The sequence below is a fragment of the Stegostoma tigrinum genome, chromosome 19 (assembly GCF_030684315.1).
Source record: "Stegostoma tigrinum isolate sSteTig4 chromosome 19, sSteTig4.hap1, whole genome shotgun sequence".
Classification (NCBI taxonomy): Eukaryota; Metazoa; Chordata; class Chondrichthyes; order Orectolobiformes; family Stegostomatidae; genus Stegostoma; species Stegostoma tigrinum.
The window spans coordinates 7,919,168-7,940,075 of record NC_081372.1 but is presented as its reverse complement, the minus strand read 5'-3'; the positions used below and the strand labels follow the sequence as shown (position 1 = coordinate 7,940,075).

The following is a 20,908-nucleotide window of genomic DNA, read 5'->3' as shown; positions in this document are numbered from 1 at the left end:
GAAAGGATGACCTGCAATCTGATGAAACAAGACAGTGAGATAGTTACAAAAAAAAACAAGGTGGTGCTGGAGACAAACCAAACGACTGGAATAACATGATAGATGGAAGAGTTGTGTGTCAAAGGGTCCAACCAAAGTAATAAGTATTCCAAAACTGTACAAACTAATTAGAGAGATCATAACAATTTATCAAAGTGAAGGTGTCAAAACAGTACAGTATGGAATATTTCACAGACACAGAAGTGTAGTGGGATAACGTGTAGCACCACATGAATCCAAGATCACGGTTTTATTTAATGGTTTTATGATTTTAATACTCTTATTTTGAATCTGAGTCTACCATAACCTTAACGAATAAGTTCATGCTTAAAGAATTTTGTGATCTCTCTTAGACCATTCATTTCACACGTGTTTCATTGCAGTGGACACAAACGTGTACAAATGAATTAACATGTTTTTTAAACGAGGAATTTTGGTTTTGAAAGGTTGCAGAAATATTTTCACAGTTTTCTTTCATCTCTGTTAGTTTTCTGGGACAATTTCTGGTTTATTGTCTTTCTAAAGGAACTGTTTATTTCCTATTCTAGTTACAGGCAGCAGACAATGTCAGGGGCTGTGATGGTGGCCCGGGTGAGAGCTCTCCCTGAAAGACAAGCACAAGCCCCAGCCCCCAGCCCCCAGACCCCGACCCCGACCCCAGCCCCCAGACCCCAGCCCCCAGCCCCCAGACCCCGGATCCCAGCCCCAGCCCCCAGGCCCCAGACCCCAGACCCCAGCCCCCAGACCCCAGCCCCCAGACCCCAGCCCCCAGCCCCCAGACCCCAGACCCCAGACCCAGCACAGGGGCAGCCCGGGCTCTCTCCACCACCAGGATCCCTGTCCCTGTCCGGGTCAACAACGCTCCCCGGCCCAGGGCGGAATGTTTGTTCCGCGGGGGGACCCGGAACAGAAAGCGGGGCGGACCATTTCCGGTCTAAGCGGCGTGAGACTCTGGGGACAGGGAAGGACAGTCCTTTAGATCCGCGGGGTATGAGTGGCCTCCCCCTGGTGAGTGGGGTTAAGGGGGTGGGGGTGGGGGAGGGGGGGTGAGGGGGAGGGGGGGGAGTGACGAGAGGGTGAGGGTGGTTGGAGAGGGGGTGAGGGTGGTTGGAGAGGGGGTGGGGGGGTCGGAGGGGAGGTGAGGGTGGTTGGAGAGGGGGTGGGGGGGTCGGAGGGGAGGTGAGGGAGGGGGAGATGGTGGTCGGAGGGGAGGTGAGGGAGGGGGAGATGGTGGTCGGAGGGGGGTGAGGGAGAGGTTGAGGGTGGTTTGAGGGGGGGGTGTGGGAGAGGGTGAGGGTGGTTGGAGGGGAGGGTGAGGGTGGTTGGAGGGGAGGGTGAGGGTGGTTGGGGGGGGGTGAGGGTGGTTGGGGGGGGGTGAGGGTGGTGGGGAGGGTGAGGGTGGTGGGGAGGGTGAGGGTGGGAGATGTGGGTGAGGGTGGTTGGAGGGGGGGTGAGGGTGGTTGGAGGGGGGGGGTGGTTGGAGGGGGGGTGAGGGTGGTTGGAGGGGGGGGTGGGGGTGGGGGTGGGGGTGGGGGTGGTTGGAGGGGGGGTGGGGGTGGTTGGAGGAGGGGTGAGGGGGGCGTGAGGGTGTTTGGGGGGGGTGAGGGTGGTTGGATGGGGGGTTAGGGTGGTGTGAGGGTAGTTAGAGGGGGAGGTGGGGGGGTGAGGGTGGTTGGACGGGGGGGTGAGGGAGAGGGTGAGGGAGGTTGGACGGGAGGGTGTGGGAGAGGGTGAGGGAGGTTGGACGGGGGGGTGTGGGAGAGGGTGAGGGAGGTTGGACGGGGGGGTGTGGGAGAGGGTGAGGGAGGTTGGACGGGGGGGTGTGGGAGAGGGTGAGGGTGGTTGGACGGGGGGGAGTGCGAGAGGGTGAGGGTGGTTGGACGGGGGGGTGTGGGAGAGGGTGAGGGTGGTTGGACGGGGGGGGTGGGAGAGGGTGAGGGTGGTTGGACGGGGGGGTGTGGGAGAGGGTGAGGGTGGTTGGACGGGGGGAGTGGGAGAGGGTGAGGGTGGTTGGACGGGGGTGTGTGGGAGAGGGTGAGGGTGGTTGGACGGGGGTGTGTGGGAGAGGGTGAGGGTGGTTGGAGGGGGGGGGTGTGGGAGAGGGTGAGGGTGGTGAGAGGGGGGGGTGTTGGAGAGGGTGAGGGTGGTGAGAGGGGGGGGTGTTGGAGAGGGTGAGGGTGGTGAGAGGGGGGGGTGTTGGAGAGGGTGAGGGTGGTGAGAGGGGGGGGTGTTGGAGAGGGTGAGGGTGGTGAGAGGGGGGGGTGTTGGAGAGGGTGAGGGTGGTGAGAGGGGGGGGTGTTGGAGAGGGTGAGGGTGGTGAGAGGGGGGGGTGTGGGAGAGGGTGAGGGTGGTGAGAGGGGGGGGCGTGTGAGAGGGTGAGGGTGGTTGGGGGGGGGGCGTGTGAGAGGGTGAGGGTGGTTGGAGGGGGGGCGTGGGAGAGGGTGAGGGTGGTTGGAGGGGGGGGTGTTGGAGAGGGTGAGGGTGGTGAGAGGGGGGGGTGTTGGAGAGGGTGAGGGTGGTGAGAGGGGGGTGTGTGGGAGTGGGTGAGGGTGGTTGGAGGGGGGGTGTGGGAGAGGGTGAGGGTGGTTGGGGGGGGGGTGTGTGAGAGGGTGAGGGTGGTTGGAGGGGGGGGCGTGGGAGAGGGTGAGGGTGGTTGGAGGGGGGGGGCGTGGGAGAGGGTGAGGGTGGTTGGAGGGGGGGGTGTTGGAGAGGGTGAGGGTGGTGAGAGGGGGGGGTGTTGGAGAGGGTGAGGGTGGTGAGAGGGGGGTGTGTGGGAGTGGGTGAGGGTGGTTGGAGGGGGGGTGTGGGAGAGGGTGAGGGTGGTTGGAGGGGGGGGTGTGGGAGAGGGTGAGGGTGGTTGGAGGGTGGGTGAGGGGGGCGTGAGGGTGTTTGGGGGGGTGAGGGTGGTTGGATGGGGGGTTAGGGTGGTGTGAGGGTGGTTAGAGGGGGAGGTGGGGGGGGTGAGGGTGGTTGGAGGGGGGGGTGAGGGAGAGGGTGAGGGTGGTTGGAGGGGGGGGTGAGGGAGAGGGTGAGGGTGGTTGGAGGGGGGTGTGTGGGAGAGGGAGGGTGGTTGGAGGGGGGTGTGTGGGAGTGGGTGAGGGTGGTTGGAGGGGGGGTGTGGGAGAGGGTGAGGGTGGTTGGAGGGGGGGGTGTGGGAGAGGGTGAGGGTGGTTGGAGGGTGGGTGAGGGGGGCGTGAGGGTGTTTGGGGGGGTGAGGGTGGTTGGATGGGGGGTTAGGGTGGTGTGAGGGTGGTTAGAGGGGGAGGTGGGGGGGTGAGGGTGGTTGGAGGGGGGGGTGAGGGAGAGGGTGAGGGTGGTTGGAGGGGGGTGTGTGGGAGAGGGAGGGTGGTTGGAGGGGGGTGTGTGGGAGAGGGTGAGGGTGGTTGGAGGGGGGTGTGTGGGAGAGGGTGAGGGTGGTTGGAGGGGGGGGTGTGGGAGAGGGTGAGGGTGGTTGGAGGGGGGGGTGTGGGAGAGGGTGAGGGTGGTTGGAGGGGGAGGTGTGGGAGAGGGTGAGGGTGGTTGGATGGGGGGTTAGGGTGGTGTGAGGGTGGTTAGAGGGGGAGGTGGGGGGGTGAGGGTGGTTGGAGGGGGGTGTGTGGGAGAGGGTGAGGGTGGTTGGAGGGGGGTGTGTGGGAGAGGGTGAGGGTGGTTGGAGGGGGGTGTGTGGGAGAGGGAGGGTGGTTGGAGGGGGGTGTGTGGGAGAGGGTGAGGGTGGTTGGAGGGGGGGGGTGTGGGAGAGGGTGAGGGTGGTTGGAGGGGGAGGTGTGGGAGAGGGTGAGGGTGGTTGGAGGGGGTTTGTGGGAGAGGGTGAGGGTGGTTGGAGGGGGGGTGTGGGAGAGGGTGAGGGTGGTTGGAGGGGGAGGCGTGGGAGAGGGTGAGGGTGGTTGGATGGGGGGTTAGGGTGGTGTGAGGGTGGTTAGAGGGGGAGGTGGGGGGGTGAGGGTGGTTGGAGGGGGGTGTGTGGGAGAGGGTGAGGGTGGTTGGAGGGGGGTGTGTGGGAGAGGGAGGGTGGTTGGAGGGGGGTGTGTGGGAGAGGGTGAGGGTGGTTGGAGGGGGGGGGGTGTGGGAGAGGGTGAGGGTGGTTGGAGGGGGAGGTGTGGGAGAGGGTGAGGGGGGTTGGAGGGGGGGTTGTGGGAGAGGGTGAGGGTGGTTGGAGGGGGGGAGTGTGGGAGAGGGTGAGGGTGGTTGGAGGGGGGGAGTGTGGGAGAGGGTGAGGGTGGTTGGAGGGGGGGTGTGGGAGAGGGTGAGGGTGGTTGGAGGGGGGGTGTGGGAGAGGGTGAGGGTGGTTGGAGGGGGGGTGTGGGAGAGGGTGAGGGTGGTTGGAGGGGGGGTGTGGGAGAGGGTGAGGGTGGTTGGAGGGGTGGTGTGGGAGAGGGTGAGGGTGGTTGGGGGGCGGGTGAGGGTGGTTGGAGGGGGGGTGGGGGTGGTTGGAGGAGGGGTGAGGGGGGCGTGAGGGTGTTTGGGGGGGGTGAGGGTGGTTGGATGGGTGGTTAGGGTGGTGTGAGGGTAGTTAGAGGGGGAGGTGGGGGGGTGAGGGTGGTTGGACGGGGGGGTGAGGGAGAGGGTGAGGGAGGTTGGACGGGAGGGTGTGGGAGAGGGTGAGGGAGGTTGGACGGGGGGGTGTGGGAGAGGGTGAGGGAGGTTGGACGGGGGGGTGTGGGAGAGGGTGAGGGAGGTTGGACGGGGGGGTGTGGGAGAGGGTGAGGGTGGTTGGACGGGGGGGAGTGCGAGAGGGTGAGGGTGGTTGGACGGGGGGGTGTGGGAGAGGGTGAGGGTGGTTGGACGGGGGGGTGGGAGAGGGTGAGGGTGGTTGGACGGGGGGGTGTGGGAGAGGGTGAGGGTGGTTGGACGGTGGGGGTGGGAGAGGGTGAGGGTGGTTGGACGGGGGTGTGTGGGAGAGGGTGAGGGTGGTTGGACGGGGGTGTGTGGGAGAGGGTGAGGGTGGTTGGGGGGGGTGTGTGAGAGGGTGAGGGTGGTTGGGGGGGGGGTGTGGGAGAGGGTGAGGGTGGTTGGAGGGGGGGGTGTGGGAGAGGGTGAGGGTGGTTGGAGGGGGGGGTGTGGGAGAGGGGGGGGTGTGGGAGAGGGTGAGGGTGGTTGGAGGGGGAGGTGTGGGAGAGGGTGAGGGTGGTTGGATGGGGGGTTAGGGTGGTGTGAGGGTGGTTAGAGGGGGAGGTGGGGGGGTGAGGGTGGTTGGAGGGGGGTGTGTGGGAGAGGGTGAGGGTGGTTGGAGGGGGGTGTGTGGGAGAGGGTGAGGGTGGTTGGAGGGGGGTGTGTGGGAGAGGGAGGGTGGTTGGAGGGGGGTGTGTGGGAGAGGGTGAGGGTGGTTGGAGGGGGGGGGTGTGGGAGAGGGTGAGGGTGGTTGGAGGGGGAGGTGTGGGAGAGGGTGAGGGTGGTTGGAGGGGGGGTTGTGGGAGAGGGTGAGGGTGGTTGGAGGGGGGGAGTGTGGGAGAGGGTGAGGGTGGTTGGAGGGGGGGAGTGTGGGAGAGGGTGAGGGTGGTTGGAGGGGGGGTGTGGGAGAGGGTGAGGGTGGTTGGAGGGGGGGTGTGGGAGAGGGTGAGGGTGGTTGGAGGGGGGGTGTGGGAGAGGGTGAGGGTGGTTGGAGGGGTGGTGTGGGAGGGGGTGAGGGTGGTTGGAGGGGTGGTGTGGGAGAGGGTGAGGGTGGTTGGGGGGCGGGTGAGGGTGGTTGGAGGGGGGGTGGGGGTGGTTGGAGGAGGGGTGAGGGGGGCGTGAGGGTGTTTGGGGGGGGTGAGGGTGGTTGGATGGGGGGTTAGGGTGGTGTGAGGGTAGTTAGAGGGGGAGGTGGGGGGGTGAGGGTGGTTGGACGGGGGGGTGAGGGAGAGGGTGAGGGAGGTTGGACGGGAGGGTGTGGGAGAGGGTGAGGGAGGTTGGACGGGGGGGTGTGGGAGAGGGTGAGGGAGGTTGGACGGGGGGGTGTGGGAGAGGGTGAGGGAGGTTGGACGGGGGGGTGTGGGAGAGGGTGAGGGTGGTTGGACGGGGGGGAGTGCGAGAGGGTGAGGGTGGTTGGACGGGGGGGTGTGGGAGAGGGTGAGGGTGGTTGGACGGGGGGGGTGGGGAGAGGGTGAGGGTGGTTGGATGGGGGGGTGTGGGAGAGGGTGAGGGTGGTTGGACGGGGGGGGTGGGAGAGGGTGAGGGTGGTTGGACGGGGGTGTGTGGGAGAGGGTGAGGGTGGTTGGACGGGGGTGTGTGGGAGAGGGTGAGGGTGGTTGGGGGGGGTGTGTGAGAGGGTGAGGGTGGTTGGAGGGGGGGGGTGTGGGAGAGGGTGAGGGTGGTTGGAGGGGGGGGTGTGGGAGAGGGTGAGGGTGGTTGGAGGGGGGGGTGTTGGAGAGGGTGAGGGTGGTGAGAGGGGGGGGTGTTGGAGAGGGTGAGGGTGGTGAGAGGGGGGGGTGTTGGAGAGGGTGAGGGTGGTGAGAGGGGGGGGTGTTGGAGAGGGTGAGGGTGGTGAGAGGGGGGGGTGTGGGAGAGGGTGAGGGTGGTGAGAGGGGGGGGTGTGGGAGAGGGTGAGGGTGGTTGGGGGGGGGGGTGTGTGAGAGGGTGAGGGTGGTTGGAGGGGGGGGCGTGGGAGAGGGTGAGGGTGGTTGGAGGGGGGGGTGTTGGAGAGGGTGAGGGTGGTGAGAGGGGGGGGTGTTGGAGAGGGTGAGGGTGGTGAGAGGGGGGTGTGTGGGAGTGGGTGAGGGTGGTTGGAGGGGGGGGTGTGGGAGAGGGTGAGGGTGGTTGGAGGGGGGGGTGTGGGAGTGGGTGAGGGTGGTTGGAGGGTGGGTGAGGGGGGCGTGAGGGTGTTTGGGGGGGTGAGGGTGGTTGGATGGGGGGTTAGGGTGGTGTGAGGGTGGTTAGAGGGGGAGGTGGGGGGGTGAGGGTGGTTGGAGGGGGGGGTGAGGGAGAGGGTGAGGGTGGTTGGAGGGGGGTGTGTGGGAGAGGGAGGGTGGTTGGAGGGGGGTGTGTGGGAGGGGTGAGGGTGGTTGGTGGGGGGTGTGTGGGAGAGGGTGAGGGTGGTTGGAGGGGGGGGGTGTGGGGAGGGGGGGGGTGTGGGAGAGGGTGAGGGTGGTTGGAGGGGGAGGTGTGGGAGTGGGTGTGGGTGGTTGGATGGGGGGTTAGGGTGGTGTGTGGGTGGTTAGAGGGGGAGGTGGGGGGGTGAGGGTGGTGGAGGGGGGTGTGTGGGTGAGGGGTGGGGTGGTTGGGGGGGGTGTGTGGGTGAGGGGGGGTGGTGGGGGGGGTGTGTGGGTGAGGGTGGGGGTGGTTGGGGGGGGGGGGTGTGGGGGGGTGGGGGGTGGAGGGGGGGTGTGGGAGAGGGTGGGGTGGTTGGAGGGGGGGTTGTGGGAGAGGGTGAGGGTGGTTGGAGGGGGGGTGTGGGGGAGGGGTGAGGGTGGTTGGAGGGGGGGAGTGTGGGAGAGGGTGAGGGTGGTTGGAGGGGGGGGTGTGGGAGAGGGTGAGGGTGGTTGGAGGGGGGGTGTGGGAGAGGGTGAGGGTGGTTGGGGGGGGGTGTGGAGAGGGTGAGGGTGGTTGGGGGGGGTGTGGGAGGGGTGAGGGTGGTTGGGGGGGGGGTGAGGGTGGTTGGAGGGGGGGTGTGGGAGAGGGTGAGGGTGGTTGGGGGGGGGGTGAGGGTGGTTGGAGGGGGGATGGGGGGGTGAGGGTGGTTGGATGGGGGCGTGAGGGGGTGGTGAGGGTGTTTGGCGGGGTGAGGGTGGTGGATGGGGGGGTTAGGGTGGTGTGAGGGTGGTTAGAGGGGGAGGTGGGGGGGTGAGGGTGGTTTGAGGTGGGGTGAGGGAGAGGGTGGTTTGAGGGGGTTGAGGGAGAGGGTGAGGGTGGTTGGAGGGGGGGTGAGGGAGAGGGTGAGTGTGGTGGGAGGGGGGGTGAGGGTGGTCGGAGGGGTGGGTGAGGCAGGGGTTGAGGGTGGTCGGAGGGAGTGGTGAGGGAGGAGGAGAGTTGGGAGAGGGTGAGGGTGAGAGAGAGTTGGGTGAGGGTGAGAGAGAGTTGGGAGAGGGTGAGGGTGAGAGAGAGTTGGGAGAGGGTGAGGGTGAGAGAGAGTTGGGAGAGGGTGAGGGTGAGAGAGAGTTGGGAGAGGGTGAGGGTGAGAGAGAGTTGGGAGAGGGTGAGGGTGAGAGAGAGTTGGGAGAGGGTGAGGGTGAGAGAGAGTTGGGAGTTGGTGAGGGTGAGAGGAGAGTTGGGAGAGGGTGAGGGTGAGAGAGAGTTGGGAGAGGGGTGAGGGTGAGAGAGAGTTGGGAGAGGGTGAGGGTGAGAGAGAGTTGGGAGAGGGTGAGGGTGAGAGAGAGTTGGGAGAGGGTGAGGGTGAGAGAGAGTTGGGAGGGGTGAGGAGAGTTGGGAGAGGGTGAGAGAGAGTTGGGAGAGGGTGAGAGAGAGTTGGGAGAGGGTGAGAGAGAGTTGGGAGAGGGTGAGGGAGTGTTGGGAGAGGGTGAGGGTGAGAGAGAGTTGGGAGAGGGTGAGGGTGAGAGAGAGTTGGGAGAGGGTGAGGGTGAGAGAGAGTTGGGAGAGGGAGACGGTGAGGGTGGGAGAGAGTTGGCTGAGGGTGGGAGAGAGTTGGCTGAGGGTGGGAGAGAGTTGGCTGAGGGTGGGAGAGGGAGTGAGGGGTGAGGGTGGGTGAGAGGGGTGAGGGGGGGGGGAGAGAGAGAGGGGTGAGGGTGGGGGGGAGAGAGAGAGGGGTGAGGGTGGGGGGGAGAGAGAGAGGGGTGAGGGTGGGGGGGAGAGAGAGTGGGGTGAGGGTGGGGGGGAGAGAGAGAGGGGTGAGGGTGGGGGGAGAGAGAGAGGGGTGAGGGTGGGGGGGAGAGAGAGAGGGGTGAGGGAGGGGGGGAGAGAGAGAGGGGTGAGGGAGGGGGGGGAGAGAGAGAGGGGTGAGGGAGGGGGGGAGAGAGAGAGGGGTGAGGGAGGGGGGGAGAGAGAGAGGGGTGAGGGAGGGGGGGGAGAGAGAGAGGGGTGAGGGAGGGGGGGAGAGAGAGAGGGGTGTGGGAGGGGGGGAGAGAGAGAGTGGGGTGAGGGAGGGGGGGAGAGAGAGAGAGGGGTGAGGGAGGGGGGGAGAGAGAGAGAGGGGTGAGGGAGGGGGGGAGAGAGAGAGAGGGGTGAGGGAGGGGGGGAGAGAGAGAGAGGGGTGAGGGAGGGGGGGAGAGAGAGAGAGGGGTGAGGGAGGGGGGGAGAGAGAGAGAGGGGTGAGGGAGGGGGGGAGAGAGAGAGAGGGGGTGAGGGGGGGTGCAGAGAGAGGGGTGAGGGAGGGGGGGAGAGAGAGAGGGGTGAGGGAGGGGGGGCAGAGAGAGGGGTGAGGGAGGGGGGGAGAGAGAGAGGGGTGAGGGAGGGGGGCGCAGAGAGAGGGGTGAGGGAGGGGGGGCAGAGAGAGGGGTGAGGGAGGGGGGGCAGAGAGAGGGGTGAGGGCGGGGGGGAGAGAGAGAGGGGTGAGGGAGGGGGGGGGAGAGAGAGGGGGGGGGGAGAGAGAGAGGGGTGAGGGAGGGGGGGGAGAGAGAGGGGTGAGGGAGGGGGGGAGAGAGAGGGGTGAGGGAGGGGGGGAGAGAGAGAGGGGTGAGGGAGGGGGGGGAGAGAGAGAGGGTGAGGGAGGGGGGGAGAGAGAGGGGGGTGAGGGAGGGGGGGAGAGAGAGAGGGGTGAGGGAGAGTGAGTGGGGTGAGAGGGAGAGGGGAGGGTGAGAGGAGTGGGGTGTGAGGGAGAGTGGGGTGGGAGTGTGAGTGGGGGTGGGAGAGAGAGTGGGGTGAGAGGAGTGGTGTGAGGGAGGGGGGAGAGGGGGGGTGGAGAGGGAGAGTGAGGGAGAGAGAGTGGGGTGAGAGGGAGAGGGGCAGGAGAGAGAGTGGGGTGAGAGGGAGAGGGGGTGGGAGAGAGAGTGGGGTGAGAGGGAGAGGGGGTGGGAGAGAGAGTGGGGTGAGAGGGAGAGGGGGGTGGGAGAGAGAGTGGGGTGTGTGAGGGAGAGGGGGTGGGTGTGAGAGTGGGGTGTGAGGGAGAGGGGGTGGGAGAGAGAGTGGGGTGAGAGGGAGTGGGGGTGGGAGAGAGAGTGGGGTGAGAGGGAGAGGGGGTGGGAGAGAGAGTGGGGTGAGAGGGAGAGGGGGGTGGGAGAGAGAGTGGGGTGAGAGGGAGAGGGGGTGGGAGAGAGAGTGGGGTGAGAGGGAGAGGGGGTGGGAGAGAGAGTGGGGTGAGAGGGAGAGGGGGTGGGAGAGAGAGTGGGGTGAGAGGGAGGGGGGTGGGAGAGAGAGTGGGGTGAGAGGGAGAGGGGGTGGGAGAGAGAGTGGGGTGAGAGGGAGAGGGGGTGGGAGTGAGAGTGGGGTGAGTGGGTGAGGGGGTGGGAGTGTGATGGGGTGAGTGGGGGTGGGGAGAGTGTGGGGTGGAGGGTGAGGGGAGGGAGAGAGAGTGGGGTGAGAGGGAGAGGGGAGGGAGAGAGTGTTGGGTGAGAGGGAGAGGGGGTGGGAGAGAGTGTGGGGTGAGAGGGAGAGGGGGTGGGTGAGAGAGTGGGGTGAGTGGGAGGGGAGGGAGAGAGGTGGGGTGAGAGGGTGAGGGGAGGGAGAGAGAGTGGGGTGAGAGGGAGAGGGGGTGGGAGAGAGAGTGGGGTGTGAGGGAGAGGGGGGTGGGAGAGAGAGTGGGGGTGAGAGGAGTGGTGTGAGGGAGGGGGGGAGAGGGGGTGGGAGAGGGAGAGTGCAGGGGTGAGTGGGTGGGGGTGAGAGGGAGAGGGAGGGAGAGAGTGTGGGGTGAGAGGGAGAGGGCAGGGAGAGAGAGTGGGGGTGAGAGGGAGAGGGGGGGTGGGAGTGAGAGTGGGGTGAGAGGGAGAGGGGGTGGGAGAGAGAGTGGGGTGAGAGGGAGAGGGGGTGGGCGAGAGAGTGGGGTGAGAGGGAGAGGGGGTGGGAGAGAGTGGGGTGAGAGGGAGAGGGGGTGGGAGAGAGAAGTGGGGTGAGAGGAGTGGTGTGAGGGAGGGGGGAGAGGGAGTGGGAGAGGGAGAGTGCAGGGAGAGAGGTGGGGTGAGAGGGAGAGGGCAGGGAGAGAGAGTGGGGTGAGAGGGAGAGGGCAGGGAGAGAGAGTGGGGTGAGAGGGAGGGGGGGTGGGAGAGGAGAGGTGGGGTGAGAGGGAGAGGGTGTGGGAGAGAGAGTGGGGTGAGAGGGGAGGGGGTGGGAGAGAGAGTGGGGTGAGAGGGAGAGGGGGTGGGAGGAGAGTGGTGTGAGGGTGGGGGGAGAGGGGGGTGGGAGTGGGAGAGTGCAGGGAGAGAGTGTGGGGTGGGAGAGGGAGAGTGCAGGGAGAGAGAGTGGGGTGAGAGGGAGAGGGCAGGGAGAGAGAGTGGGGTGAGAGGGAGAGGGCAGGAGAGAGAGTGGGGTGAGAGGGAGAGGGGGTGGGAGAGAGAGTGGGGTGGGAGAGAGAGTGGGGTGAGAGGGAGAGGGGGTGGGAGAGAGAGTGGGGTGAGAGGGAGAGGGGGTGGGGAGAGTGGGAGTGGGGTGAGGAGGAGTGGTGTGAGGGAGGGGGGAGAGGGGGTGGGAGAGGGAGAGTGCAGGGAGAGAGAGTGGGGTGAGAGGGAGAGGGCAGGGAGAGAGAGTGGGGTGAGAGGGAGAGGGGGTGGGAGAGAGAGTGGGGTGAGAGGGAGAGGGGGTGAGAGGGAGAGGGGGTGGGAGAGAGAGTGGGGTGAGAGGGAGAGGGGGTGGGAGGGAGAGGGGGGTGGGAGAGAGAGTGGGGTGAGAGGGAGAGGGGGTGGGAGAGAGAGTGGGGTGAGAGGGAGAGAGAGTGGGGTGAGAGAGTGGGGTGAGAGGGAGAGGGGGTGGGAGAGAGAGTGGGGTGAGAGGGTGAGGGGGTGGGAGAGAGTGGGGTGGGAGAGGGAGAGTGCAGGGAGAGAGAGTGGGGTGGGAGAGGGAGAGTGCAGGGAGAGAGAGTGGGGTGGGAGAGGGAGAGTGCAGGGAGAGAGAGTGGGGTGAGAGGGAGAGGGCAGGGAGAGAGAGTGGGGTGAGAGGGAGAGGGGGTGGGAGAGAGAGTGGGGTGAGAGGGAGAGGGGGAGGGAGAGAGAGTGGGGTGAGAGGGAGAGGGGGTGGGAGAGAGAGTGGTGTGAGGGAGGGGGGAGAGGGGGTGGGAGAGGGAGAGTGCAGGGAGAGAGAGTGGGGTGAGAGGGTGAGGGGGTGGGTGAGAGAGTGGGGGTGAGAGGGAGAGGGGGTGGGTGAGAGAGTGGGGTGAGAGGGTGAGGGGGTGGGAGAGAGAGTGGGGTGAGAGGGAGAGGGGGTGGGAGAGAGAGTGGGGTGAGAGGGAGAGGGGGTGGGAGAGAGAGTGGGGTGAGAGGAGTGGTGTGAGGGAGGGGGGAGAGGGGGTGGGAGAGGGAGAGTGCAGGGAGAGAGAGTGGGGTGAGAGGGAGAGGGCAGGGAGAGAGAGTGGGGTGGAGGGAGGGGGGTGGGAGAGAGAGTGGGGTGAGAGGGAGAGGGGGTGGGAGAGAGAGTGGGGTGAGAGGGAGAGGGGGTGGGAGAGAGAGTGGGGTGGAGAGGGAGAGGGGGTGGGAGAGAGAGTGGGGTGAGAGGGAGGAGAGTGGGGTGAGAGGGAGAGAGAGTGGGGTGAGAGGGAGAGGGGGTGGGAGAGAGAGTGGGGTGAGAGGGAGAGGGGGTGGGAGGAGGAGTGGGGGTGAGGGAGAGGTGGGTGAGAGGGAGAGGGGGTGGGAGGAGAGTGGGGTGGGGAGAGAGTGGGTGAGAGGGAGAGGGGGTGGGAGAGAGAGTGGGGTGAGAGGGAGAGGGGGTGGGAGAGAGAGTGGGGTGAGAGGGAGAGGGGGTGGGAGTGAGAGTGGGGTGAGAGGGAGAGGGGGTGGGAGAGAGAGTGGGGTGAGAGGGCGAGGGGGTGGGAGAGAGAGTGGGGTGAGTGGGAGAGGGGGTGGGAGAGAGAGTGGGGTGAGAGGGAGAGGGGGGTGGGAGAGAGAGTGGGGTGAGAGGGAGAGGGGGTGGGGAGGAGAGAGTGGGGTGAGAGGGAGAGGGAGTGGGAGAGAGAGTGGGGTGAGAGGGAGAGGGGGTGGGAGAGAGAGTGGGGAGAGGGAGAGGGGGAGGGAGAGAGAGTGGGGTGGGAGAGAGAGTGGGGTGGGAGGAGAGTGGGGTGGGAGAGAGAGTGGGGTGGGAGGGAGAGTGGGGTGGGAGGGAGAGTGGGGTGGGAGGGAGAGTGGGGTGGGGGAGGGAGAGTGGGTGGGGGAGGTGGGGTGGGAGGGAGAGTGGGGTGGGAGGGAGAGTGGGGTGGGAGGGAGAGTGGGGTGGGAGGGAGAGTGGGGTGGGAGGGAGAGTGGGGTGGGAGGGGGAGTGGGGTGGGAGGGAGAGTGGGGTGGGAGGGAGAGTGGGGGTGGGAGGGAGAGTGGGGTGGGAGGGAGAGTGGGGTGGGAGGGAGAGTGGGGTGGGAGGGAGAGTGGGGTGGGAGGGAGAGTGGGGTGGGAGGGAGAGTGGGGTGGGAGGGAGAGTGGGGTGGGAGGGAGAGTGGGGTGGGAGGGAGAGTGGGGTGGGAGGGAGAGTGGGGTGGGAGGGAGAGTGGGGTGGGAGGGAGAGTGGGGTGGGAGGGAGAGTGGGGTGGAGGGAGAGTGGGGTGGAGGGAGAGTGGGGTGGGAGGGAGGGAGAGGGGAGGGGAGGAGAGGGGAGGGAGGGAGAGGGGAGGGAGAGGAGAGGGAGAGGGGAGGGAGGGGAGGAGTGGGGTGAGAGGGAGAGGGGAGGGAGAGAGAGTGGGGTGAGAGGGAGAGGGGAGGGAGAGAGAGAGTGGGAGGAGTGAGTGGGGGAGAGAGAGTGGGAGGAGTGAGTGGGGGAGAGTGGGAGGAGTGAGTGGGGGAGAGTGGGAGGAGTGAGTGGGGGTGAGTGGGAGGAGTGAGTGGGGGAGAGAGAGAGTGGGAGGAGTGAGTGGGGGAGAGAGAGTGGGAGGAGTGAGTGGGGGAGAGTGGGAGGAGTGAGTGGGGGAGAGTGGGAGGAGTGGGTGGGGGTGAGTGGGAGGAGTGAGGTGGGGAGAGAGAGAGTGGGAGGAGTGAGTGGGGGAGAGAGAGTGGGAGGAGGGAGAGGGGGAGAGAGAGAGGGGAGAGGGAGAGGGGAGAGAGGGGAGTGGGGGGGGGAGAGAGGGAGTGGGGAGGGGGAGAGGGAGTGGGGAGGGGGAGAGGGAGAGTGGGGAGAGGGAGAGGGAGAGTGGGGAGAGGGAGAGTGGGGTGGGGGGAGAGGGAGAGTGGGGAGAGGGAGAGGGGTTTGAGGGGGGGAGAGGGAGAGGGTGCGGTGAGGGAGAGAGGGTGGGGTGAGGAGAGGGAGGGGGAGGGGGGGAGAGTGGGGTGAGGGAGAGAGGGTGGGGGTGAGGGAGGGGTGAGGGGGGGAGAGAGAGAGTGGGTGAGGGAGGGGGGGGAGGGAGTGGGAGTGGGGTGAGGGGGAGGGGGATAGAGAGAGAGTGGGGTGAAGGTGAGGGGGAGAGAGAGAGAGTGGGGAGGGGGAGAGGGAGTGGGTGAGAGGTGGGGTGAGGGTGAGGGGGAGAGAGAGTGGGGTGAGGGTGAGGGGGAGAGAGAGTGGGGTGTGGGGAGAGGGGGAGAGAGAGTTGGGGAGGGGGAGAGGGAGAGGGGGAGAGAGAGTTGGGGTGTGGGAGAGAGAGTGGGGGGAGAGGGAGTGGGGAGGGGGTGAGGGAGTGGGGAGGGGGAGAGGGAGTGGGGGGGAGGGGGAGAGGGAGTGGGGAGGGGGAGAGGGAGAGGGAGTGGGGAGGGGAGAGGGAGAGGTGTGGGGAGGGGGAGAGGGAGAGGGAGTGGGGAGGGAGAGTGGGGTGAGGGTGAGGGGGAGAGAGAATGGGGTGAGGTTGAGGGGGAGAGAGAGTGGGAGAGGGGGAGGGGGGAGAGAGAGTGGGGAGGGGGAGAGAGTGTGGGGAGAGGGAGAGTGGGGGAGAGGGAGAGTGAGTGGGGAGAGGGAGAGTGAGTGGGGGGAGAGGGAGAGTGAGTGGGGGGAGGGGAGAGTGAGTGGGGGGAGAGGGAGAGTGAGTGGGGGGAGGGAGAGTGAGTGGTGGGGGAGAGGGAGAGTGAGTGGGGGGGAGAGGGAGAGTGAGTGGGGGGGAGGGAGGTGAGTGGGGGGAGGGGAGAGTTGAGTGGGGGGAGAGGGAGAGTGAGTGGGGGGTAGAGGGAGAGTGAGTGGGGGTAGAGGGAGAGTGAGTGGGGGTAGAGGGAGAGTGAGTGGGGGTAGAGGGAGAGTGAGTGGGGGTAGAGGGAGAGTGAGTGGGGGTAGAGGGAGAGTGAGTGGGGGGAGAGGGAGAGTGAGTGGGGGGAGAGGGAGAGTGAGGGGTGGGGGAGAGGGAGAGTGAGGGGTGGGGGAGAGGGAGTGGGGAGAGAGAGAGAGTGGGGTGAGAGGGGAGGGAGAGAGAGTGGGGTGAGAGGGAGAGGGGAGGGAGAGAGAGTGGGGTGAGAGGTGTAGAGGGGGAGGGAGAGAGAGTGGGGTGAGAGGGTAGAGGGGAGGGAGAGAGAGTGGGGTGAGGGGAGAGGGGAGGGAGAGAGAGTGGGGTGAGAGGGAGAGGGGGAGGGAGAGAGAGTGGGGTGAGAGGGAGAGGGGAGGGAGAGAGAGTGGGGTGAGAGGGAGAGGGGGAGGGAGAGAGAGTGGGGTGAGAGGGAGAGGGGAGGGAGAGAGAGTGGGGTGAGAGGGAGAGGGGAGGGAGAGAGAGTGGGGTGAGAGGGAGAGGGGAGGGAGAGAGAGTGGTGTGAGGGAGAGGGGGAGAGAGAGAGTGGTGTGAGGGAGAGGGGGAGAGAGAGGAGGGAGAGGGGGAGAGAGAGTGGGGAGAGGGAGAGGGGGGAGGGGGAGAGAGAGTGGGAGGAGTGAGTGGGAGAGAGAGAGTGGGAGGAGAGAGTGGGAGGAGTGAGTGGGGGAGAGTGGGAGGAGTGAGTGGGGGGAGAGTGGGAGGAGGGAGAGGGGGAGAGAGAGGAGGGGGAGAGAGAGGGGGAGAGGGAGGGGGGGAGAGGGAGTTGGGGGGGGAGAGGGAGAGTGGAGAGGGGGGAGAGGGAGAGTGGAGAGGGGGGAGAGGGAGAGGGGGGGAGAGGGAGAGTGGAGAGGGGGGAGAGTGGAGAGGGGGGAGAGGGAGAGTGGAGAGGGGGGAGAGGGAGAGTGGAGAGGGGGGAGAGTGGAGAGGGGGGAGAGGGAGAGTGGAGAGGGGGGAGAGGGAGAGGGAGAGGGGGGAGGGGGGGGAGAGGGAGAGGGGGGGGGAGAGGGAGTGGGGGGGGAGAGGGAGTGGGGGGGGAGAGGGAGTGGGGGGGGGAGAGGGGGGAGAGGGAGTGGGGAGGGGGAGAGGGGGAGAGGAGTGGGGAGGGGGGAGAGGGAGTGGGGAGGGGGAGAGGGAGTGGGGTGAGGGGGAGGAGGAGAGAGAGTGTGGTGAGGGGGAGGAGGGGAGAGAGTGAGGTGAGGGGGTGGGGGAGAGAGAGTGGGGTGAGGGAGAGGGGGGAGAGAGAGAGGGAGAGGGGGGGGAGAGGGAGAGAGGGAGAGGGAGGGGGGGGGAAGAGGGAGAGGGGTGGGGTGAGGGGAGAGGAGAGGGGGAGAGAGGGAGTGGGGAGAGAGGGGAGGGGTGGGGGGGAGAGGGGAGAGAGGGAGTGGGGAGAGAGGGAGGGAGGGGGTGGGGGGGAGAGGGGAGAGAGGGAGTGGGGAGAGAGGGAGGGGTGGGGGGGAGAGGGGAGAGAGGGAGTGGGGAGAGAGGCAGGGGTGGGGGGGAGAGGGGAGGGGAGAGAGGGAGGGGGAGAGGGAGTGGGGAGGAGAGGGAGGGGGAGAGAGAGTGGGGTGAGGGGGAGAGGGAGGGAGTGGGGAGAGAGGGAGGGGGAGGGGGAGAGAGAGTGGGGTGAGGGGGAGGGGGAGAGAGAGTGGGGTTGAGGGGGAGGGGGAGAGAGAGTGGGGTGAGGGGTAGGGGGAGAGAGAGTGGGGTGAGGGGGAGTGGGAGAGAGAGTGGGGGAGGGGGAGAGGGGAGAGTGGGGTGAGGGGGAAGGGGGGAGAGAGAGTGGGGTGAGGGGGAGGGGGAGAGAGTGGGGCGAGGGGGAGAGAGTGGGGGGAGGGGGAGAGAGTGGGGGGAGGGGGAGAGAGTGGGGGGAGGGGGAGAGAGTGGGGGGAGGGGGAGAGAGTGGGGGGAGGGGGAGAGAGAGTGGGGAGGGGGAGAGAGTGGGGGGAGGGGGAGAGAGAGTGGGGAGGGGGGAGAGGGGGAGAGAGAGTGGGGAGGGGGGAGAGGGGGAGAGGAGTGGGGAGGGGGGGAGAGGGGGAGAGAGAGTGGGGAGGGGGGAGAGGGGGAGAGAGAGTGGGGAGGGGGGAGAGGGGGGAGAGAGAGTGGGGAGGGGGGAGAGGGGGAGAGAGAGTGGGAGGGGGGAGAGGGGGAGAGAGAGTGGGGAGGGGGGAGAGGGGGAGAGAGAGTGGGGAGGGGGGAGAGGGGGAGAGAGAGTGGGGAGGGGGAGAGGGGGGAGAGAGAGTGGGGAGGGGGGAGAGGGGGAGAGAGAGTGGGGAGGGGGGAGAGGGGGAGAGAGAGTGGGGAGGGGGGAGAGGGGGAGAGAGAGTGGGGAGGGGGGAGAGGGGGAGAGAGCTTGGGGAGGGGGGAGAGGGTGAGAGAGCTTGGGGAGGGGGGAGAGGGGGAGAGAGCGTGGGGTGGGGGAGAGAGAGTGGGGAGAGGGGGAGAGAGAGTAGGGAGAGGGGGAGGGGGGAGAGAGAGTGGGGAGGGAGAGGGGGAGGGGGAGAGAGAGTGGGGAGGGGGAGAGGGAGTGGGGAGAGAGAGTGGGGAGGGGGAGAGGGAGTGGGGAGAGAGAGTGGGGAGGGGGAGAGGGAGTGGGGAGAGAGAGTGGGGAGGGGGGAGAGGGGGAGAGAGAGTGGGGTGAGGGTGAGGGGGAGAGAGAGTGGGGAGAGGGGGAGGGGGAGAGAGAGTGGGATGGGGAGAGGGGAGTGGGGGAGAGAGAGTGGGGTGAAGGTGAGGGGGAGAGAGAGTGGGGTGAGGGTGAGGGGGAGAGAGAGGAGGGTGAGGGGGGAGGGAGAGGGGGAGTAGGGAGTGGGGAGAGAGAGTGGGGTGAGGGTGAGGGGGAGAGAGAGTGGGGTGAGGGTGAGGGGGAGAGAGAGTGGGGTGAGGGTGAGGGGGAGAGAGAGTGGGGTGAGGGTGAGGGGGAGAGAGAGTGGGGTGAGGGTGAGGGGGAGAGAGAGTGGGGTGAGGGTGAGGGGGGAGAGGAGTTGGGTGAGGGTGAGGGGGAGAGAGAGTGGGGGGAGGGGGAGAGAGAGGAGGGAGAGGGGGAGAGAGAGTGGGGCGGGGGAGAGGGAGTGGGGAGAGAGAGTGGGGTGAAGGTGAGGGGGGAGAGAGAGTGTGGTGTGAGGGGGAGAGGGAGAGGGGGAGAGGGAGTGGGGAGAGAGAGTAGGGTGAGGGGGAGAGAGAGTGGGGAGAGGGAGAGGGAGGGGGAGAGTGGGGAGAGGGAGGGGGAGAGTGGGGAGAGGGAGGGGAGAGTGGGGAGAGGGAGGGGGAGAGTGGGGAGAGGGAGGGGGAGAGTGGGGAGAGGGAGGGGGAGAGTGGGGAGAGGGAGGGGGAGAGTGGGGAGAGGGAGGGGGAGAGTGGGGAGAGGGAGGGGGAGAGTGGGAGAGGGAGAGGGAGGGGGAGAGTGGGGAGAGGGAGAGGGAGAGTGGGGAGAGGGAGAGTGGGGAGAGGGAGAGTGGGGAGAGGGAGAGTGGGGAGAGGGAGAGTGGGGAGAGGGAGAGTGGGGAGAGGGAGTGTGGGGAGAGGGAGGGGGAGAGTGGGGAGAGGGAGGGGGAGAGTGGGGAGAGGGAGGGGGAGAGTGGGGAGAGGGAGGGGGAGAGTGGGGAGAGGGAGGGGGAGAGTGGGAGAGGGAGAGTGGGGAGAGGGAGAGGGAGAGTGGGGAGAGGAGAGGGGAGAGTGGGGAGAGGGGAGAGTGGGGAGAGGGAGAGTGGGGAGAGGGAGAGTGGGGAGAGGGAGAGTGGGGAGAGGGAGAGGGAGAGTGGGAGAGGGAGAGGGAGAGTGGGGAGAGGGAGAGTGGGGAGAGGGAGAGGAGAGTGGGGAGAGGGAGAGTGGGGAGAGGGAGAGTGGGGAGAGGGAGAGTGGGGAGAGGGAGAGTGGGGAGCACGGGAGAGTGGGGAGAGGGAGGGGGAGAGTGGGGAGAGGGAGGGGGAGAGTGGGGAGAGGGAGGGGGAGAGTGGGGGAGAGGGAGAGTGGGGAGAGTGGGGAGAGGAGAGTGGGAGAGGAGAGTGGGGAGAGGGAGAGGGAGAGTGGGGAGAGGGAGAGGGAGAGTGGGGAGAGGGAGAGTGGGGAGAGGGAGAGTGGGGAGAGGGAGAGTGGGGAGAGGCGAGAGTGGGAGAGGAGAGAGTGGGGAGAGGGAGAGTGGGGAGAGCGAGGGGGAGAGTGGGGAGAGGGAGAGTGGGGAGAGGGAGGGAGACGAGTGGGGAGAGGGAGAGTGGGGAGAGGGAGGGGAGAGTGGGGAGAGGGAGAGTGGGGAGGGGGAGAGTGGGGAGAGGGAGGGGGAGAGTGGGGAGAGGGAGGGGGAGAGTGGGGAGAGGGAGGGGGAGAGTGGGGAGAGGGAGGGGGGAGAGTGGGAGAGGGAGGGGGAGAGTGGGGAGAGGAGGGGGAGAGTGGGGAGGGGGAGAGTGGGGAGAGGGAGGGGGAGAGTGGGGAGAGGGAGGGGGAGAGTGGGGAGAGGGAGGGTGGGGAGAGGGAGAGTGGGAGAGGGAGGGGGAGAGTGGGGAGAGGGAGGGGGAGGAGTGGGGAGAGAGGGAGAGTGGGGAGAGGAGGGAGAGTGGGAGAGGGGTAGAGAGGGGGGGAGAGGGAGAGGGGGAGGGGGAGAGGGTGCGGTGAGGGAGAGAGGGTGGGGTGAGGGAGAGAGGGTGGGGTGAGAGAGAGGGAGGGGGAGGGGGGGAGAGTGGGGTGAGGGAGAGAGGGTGGGGTGAGGGAGTGGGGGGGGAGAGAGGGTGGGGTGAGGGAGGGGGAGGGGGGGAGACGAGAGAGTGGGGAGAGGGAGGGGGAGGGAGAGAGTGGGGTGAGGGTGAGGGGGAGAGAGAGTGGGGTGAGGGTGAGGGGGAGCGAGAGTGGGGTGAGGGTGAGGGGGAGAGAGAGTGGGGTGAGGGGGAGGGGGAGAGAGAGTGGGGTGAGGGGGAGGGGGAGAGAGAGTGGGGTGAGGGGGAGGGGGAGAGAGAGTGGGGTGAGGGGGAGAGGGAGAGTGGGGAGAGGGAGAGGGAGAGTGGGGAGAGGGAGAGTGGGGAGAGGGAGGGGGAGAGTGGGGAGAGGGAGGGGGAGAGTGGGGAGAGTGGGGAGGGGGAGAGTGGGGAGGGGGAGAGGGGTAGAGAGGGGGGGAGAGGGAGAGGGGGAGGGGAGAGGGTGCGGTGAGGGAGAGAGGGTGGGGGTGAGGGAGGGGGAGGGGGAGAGAGAGTGGGGTGAGGGAGGGGGGGGAGAGAGAGTGGGGAGAGGGAGGGGGAGGGAGAGAGTGGGGTGAGGGGGAGGGGGATAGAGAGAGAGTGGGGTGAAGGTGAGGGGGAGAGGAGAGAGGGGGAGGGGAGAGAGGGAGTGGGAGTGAAGGTGAGGGGAGAGAGAGTGGTAGGTGAGGGGAGGTGAGGGGGAGAGAGAGTGTGGTGTGGTGAGGGGGAGAGAGAGTGTGGTGAGGGTGAGGGGGAGAGAGAGTGTGGTGAGGGTGATGGGGAGAGAGAGTGTGGTGAGGGTGAGGGGGAGAGGAGTGTGGTGAGGTGAGGGGAGATGAGAGTGGGGTGAGGGGAGAGGGAGAGAGAGTGGGTGAGTGTGAGGGGGAGAGAGAGTGGGATGAGGAGAGGGGGGAGAGAGTCGGGGAGAGGGGAGTGGGGAGAGAGAGAGGGTGAGAGGGACGGGGGAGAGAGAGTGGGGTGAGGGTGAGGGGGAGAGAGAGTGGGGAGAGGGTGAGGGGGAGAGAGAGTGGGAGAGGGTGAGGGGGAGAGAGAAGTGGGG

General features: G+C 67.5%; 1 protein-coding gene across 2 annotated transcripts in view; it reads left to right on the top strand.

Moving 5' to 3' along the window:
• The first annotated feature begins 920 nt into the window (after positions 1 to 920).
• Positions 921 to 20,908, top strand: part of LOC125461474 (ubiquinol-cytochrome-c reductase complex assembly factor 1) — a 127,904-nt gene continuing 107,916 nt past the window's right edge. The window contains exon 1 of one of the 2 annotated variants that reach the window (XM_048550298.1): positions 921 to 1,047. In XM_048550298.1, the coding sequence (XP_048406255.1) occupies positions 1,030 to 1,047 (18 nt within the window). In that variant the 5' untranslated portion in view covers positions 921 to 1,029. The remainder of the gene's footprint in view (positions 1,048 to 20,908) is intronic. The other variant, XM_048550300.2, reaches the window with a different exon arrangement.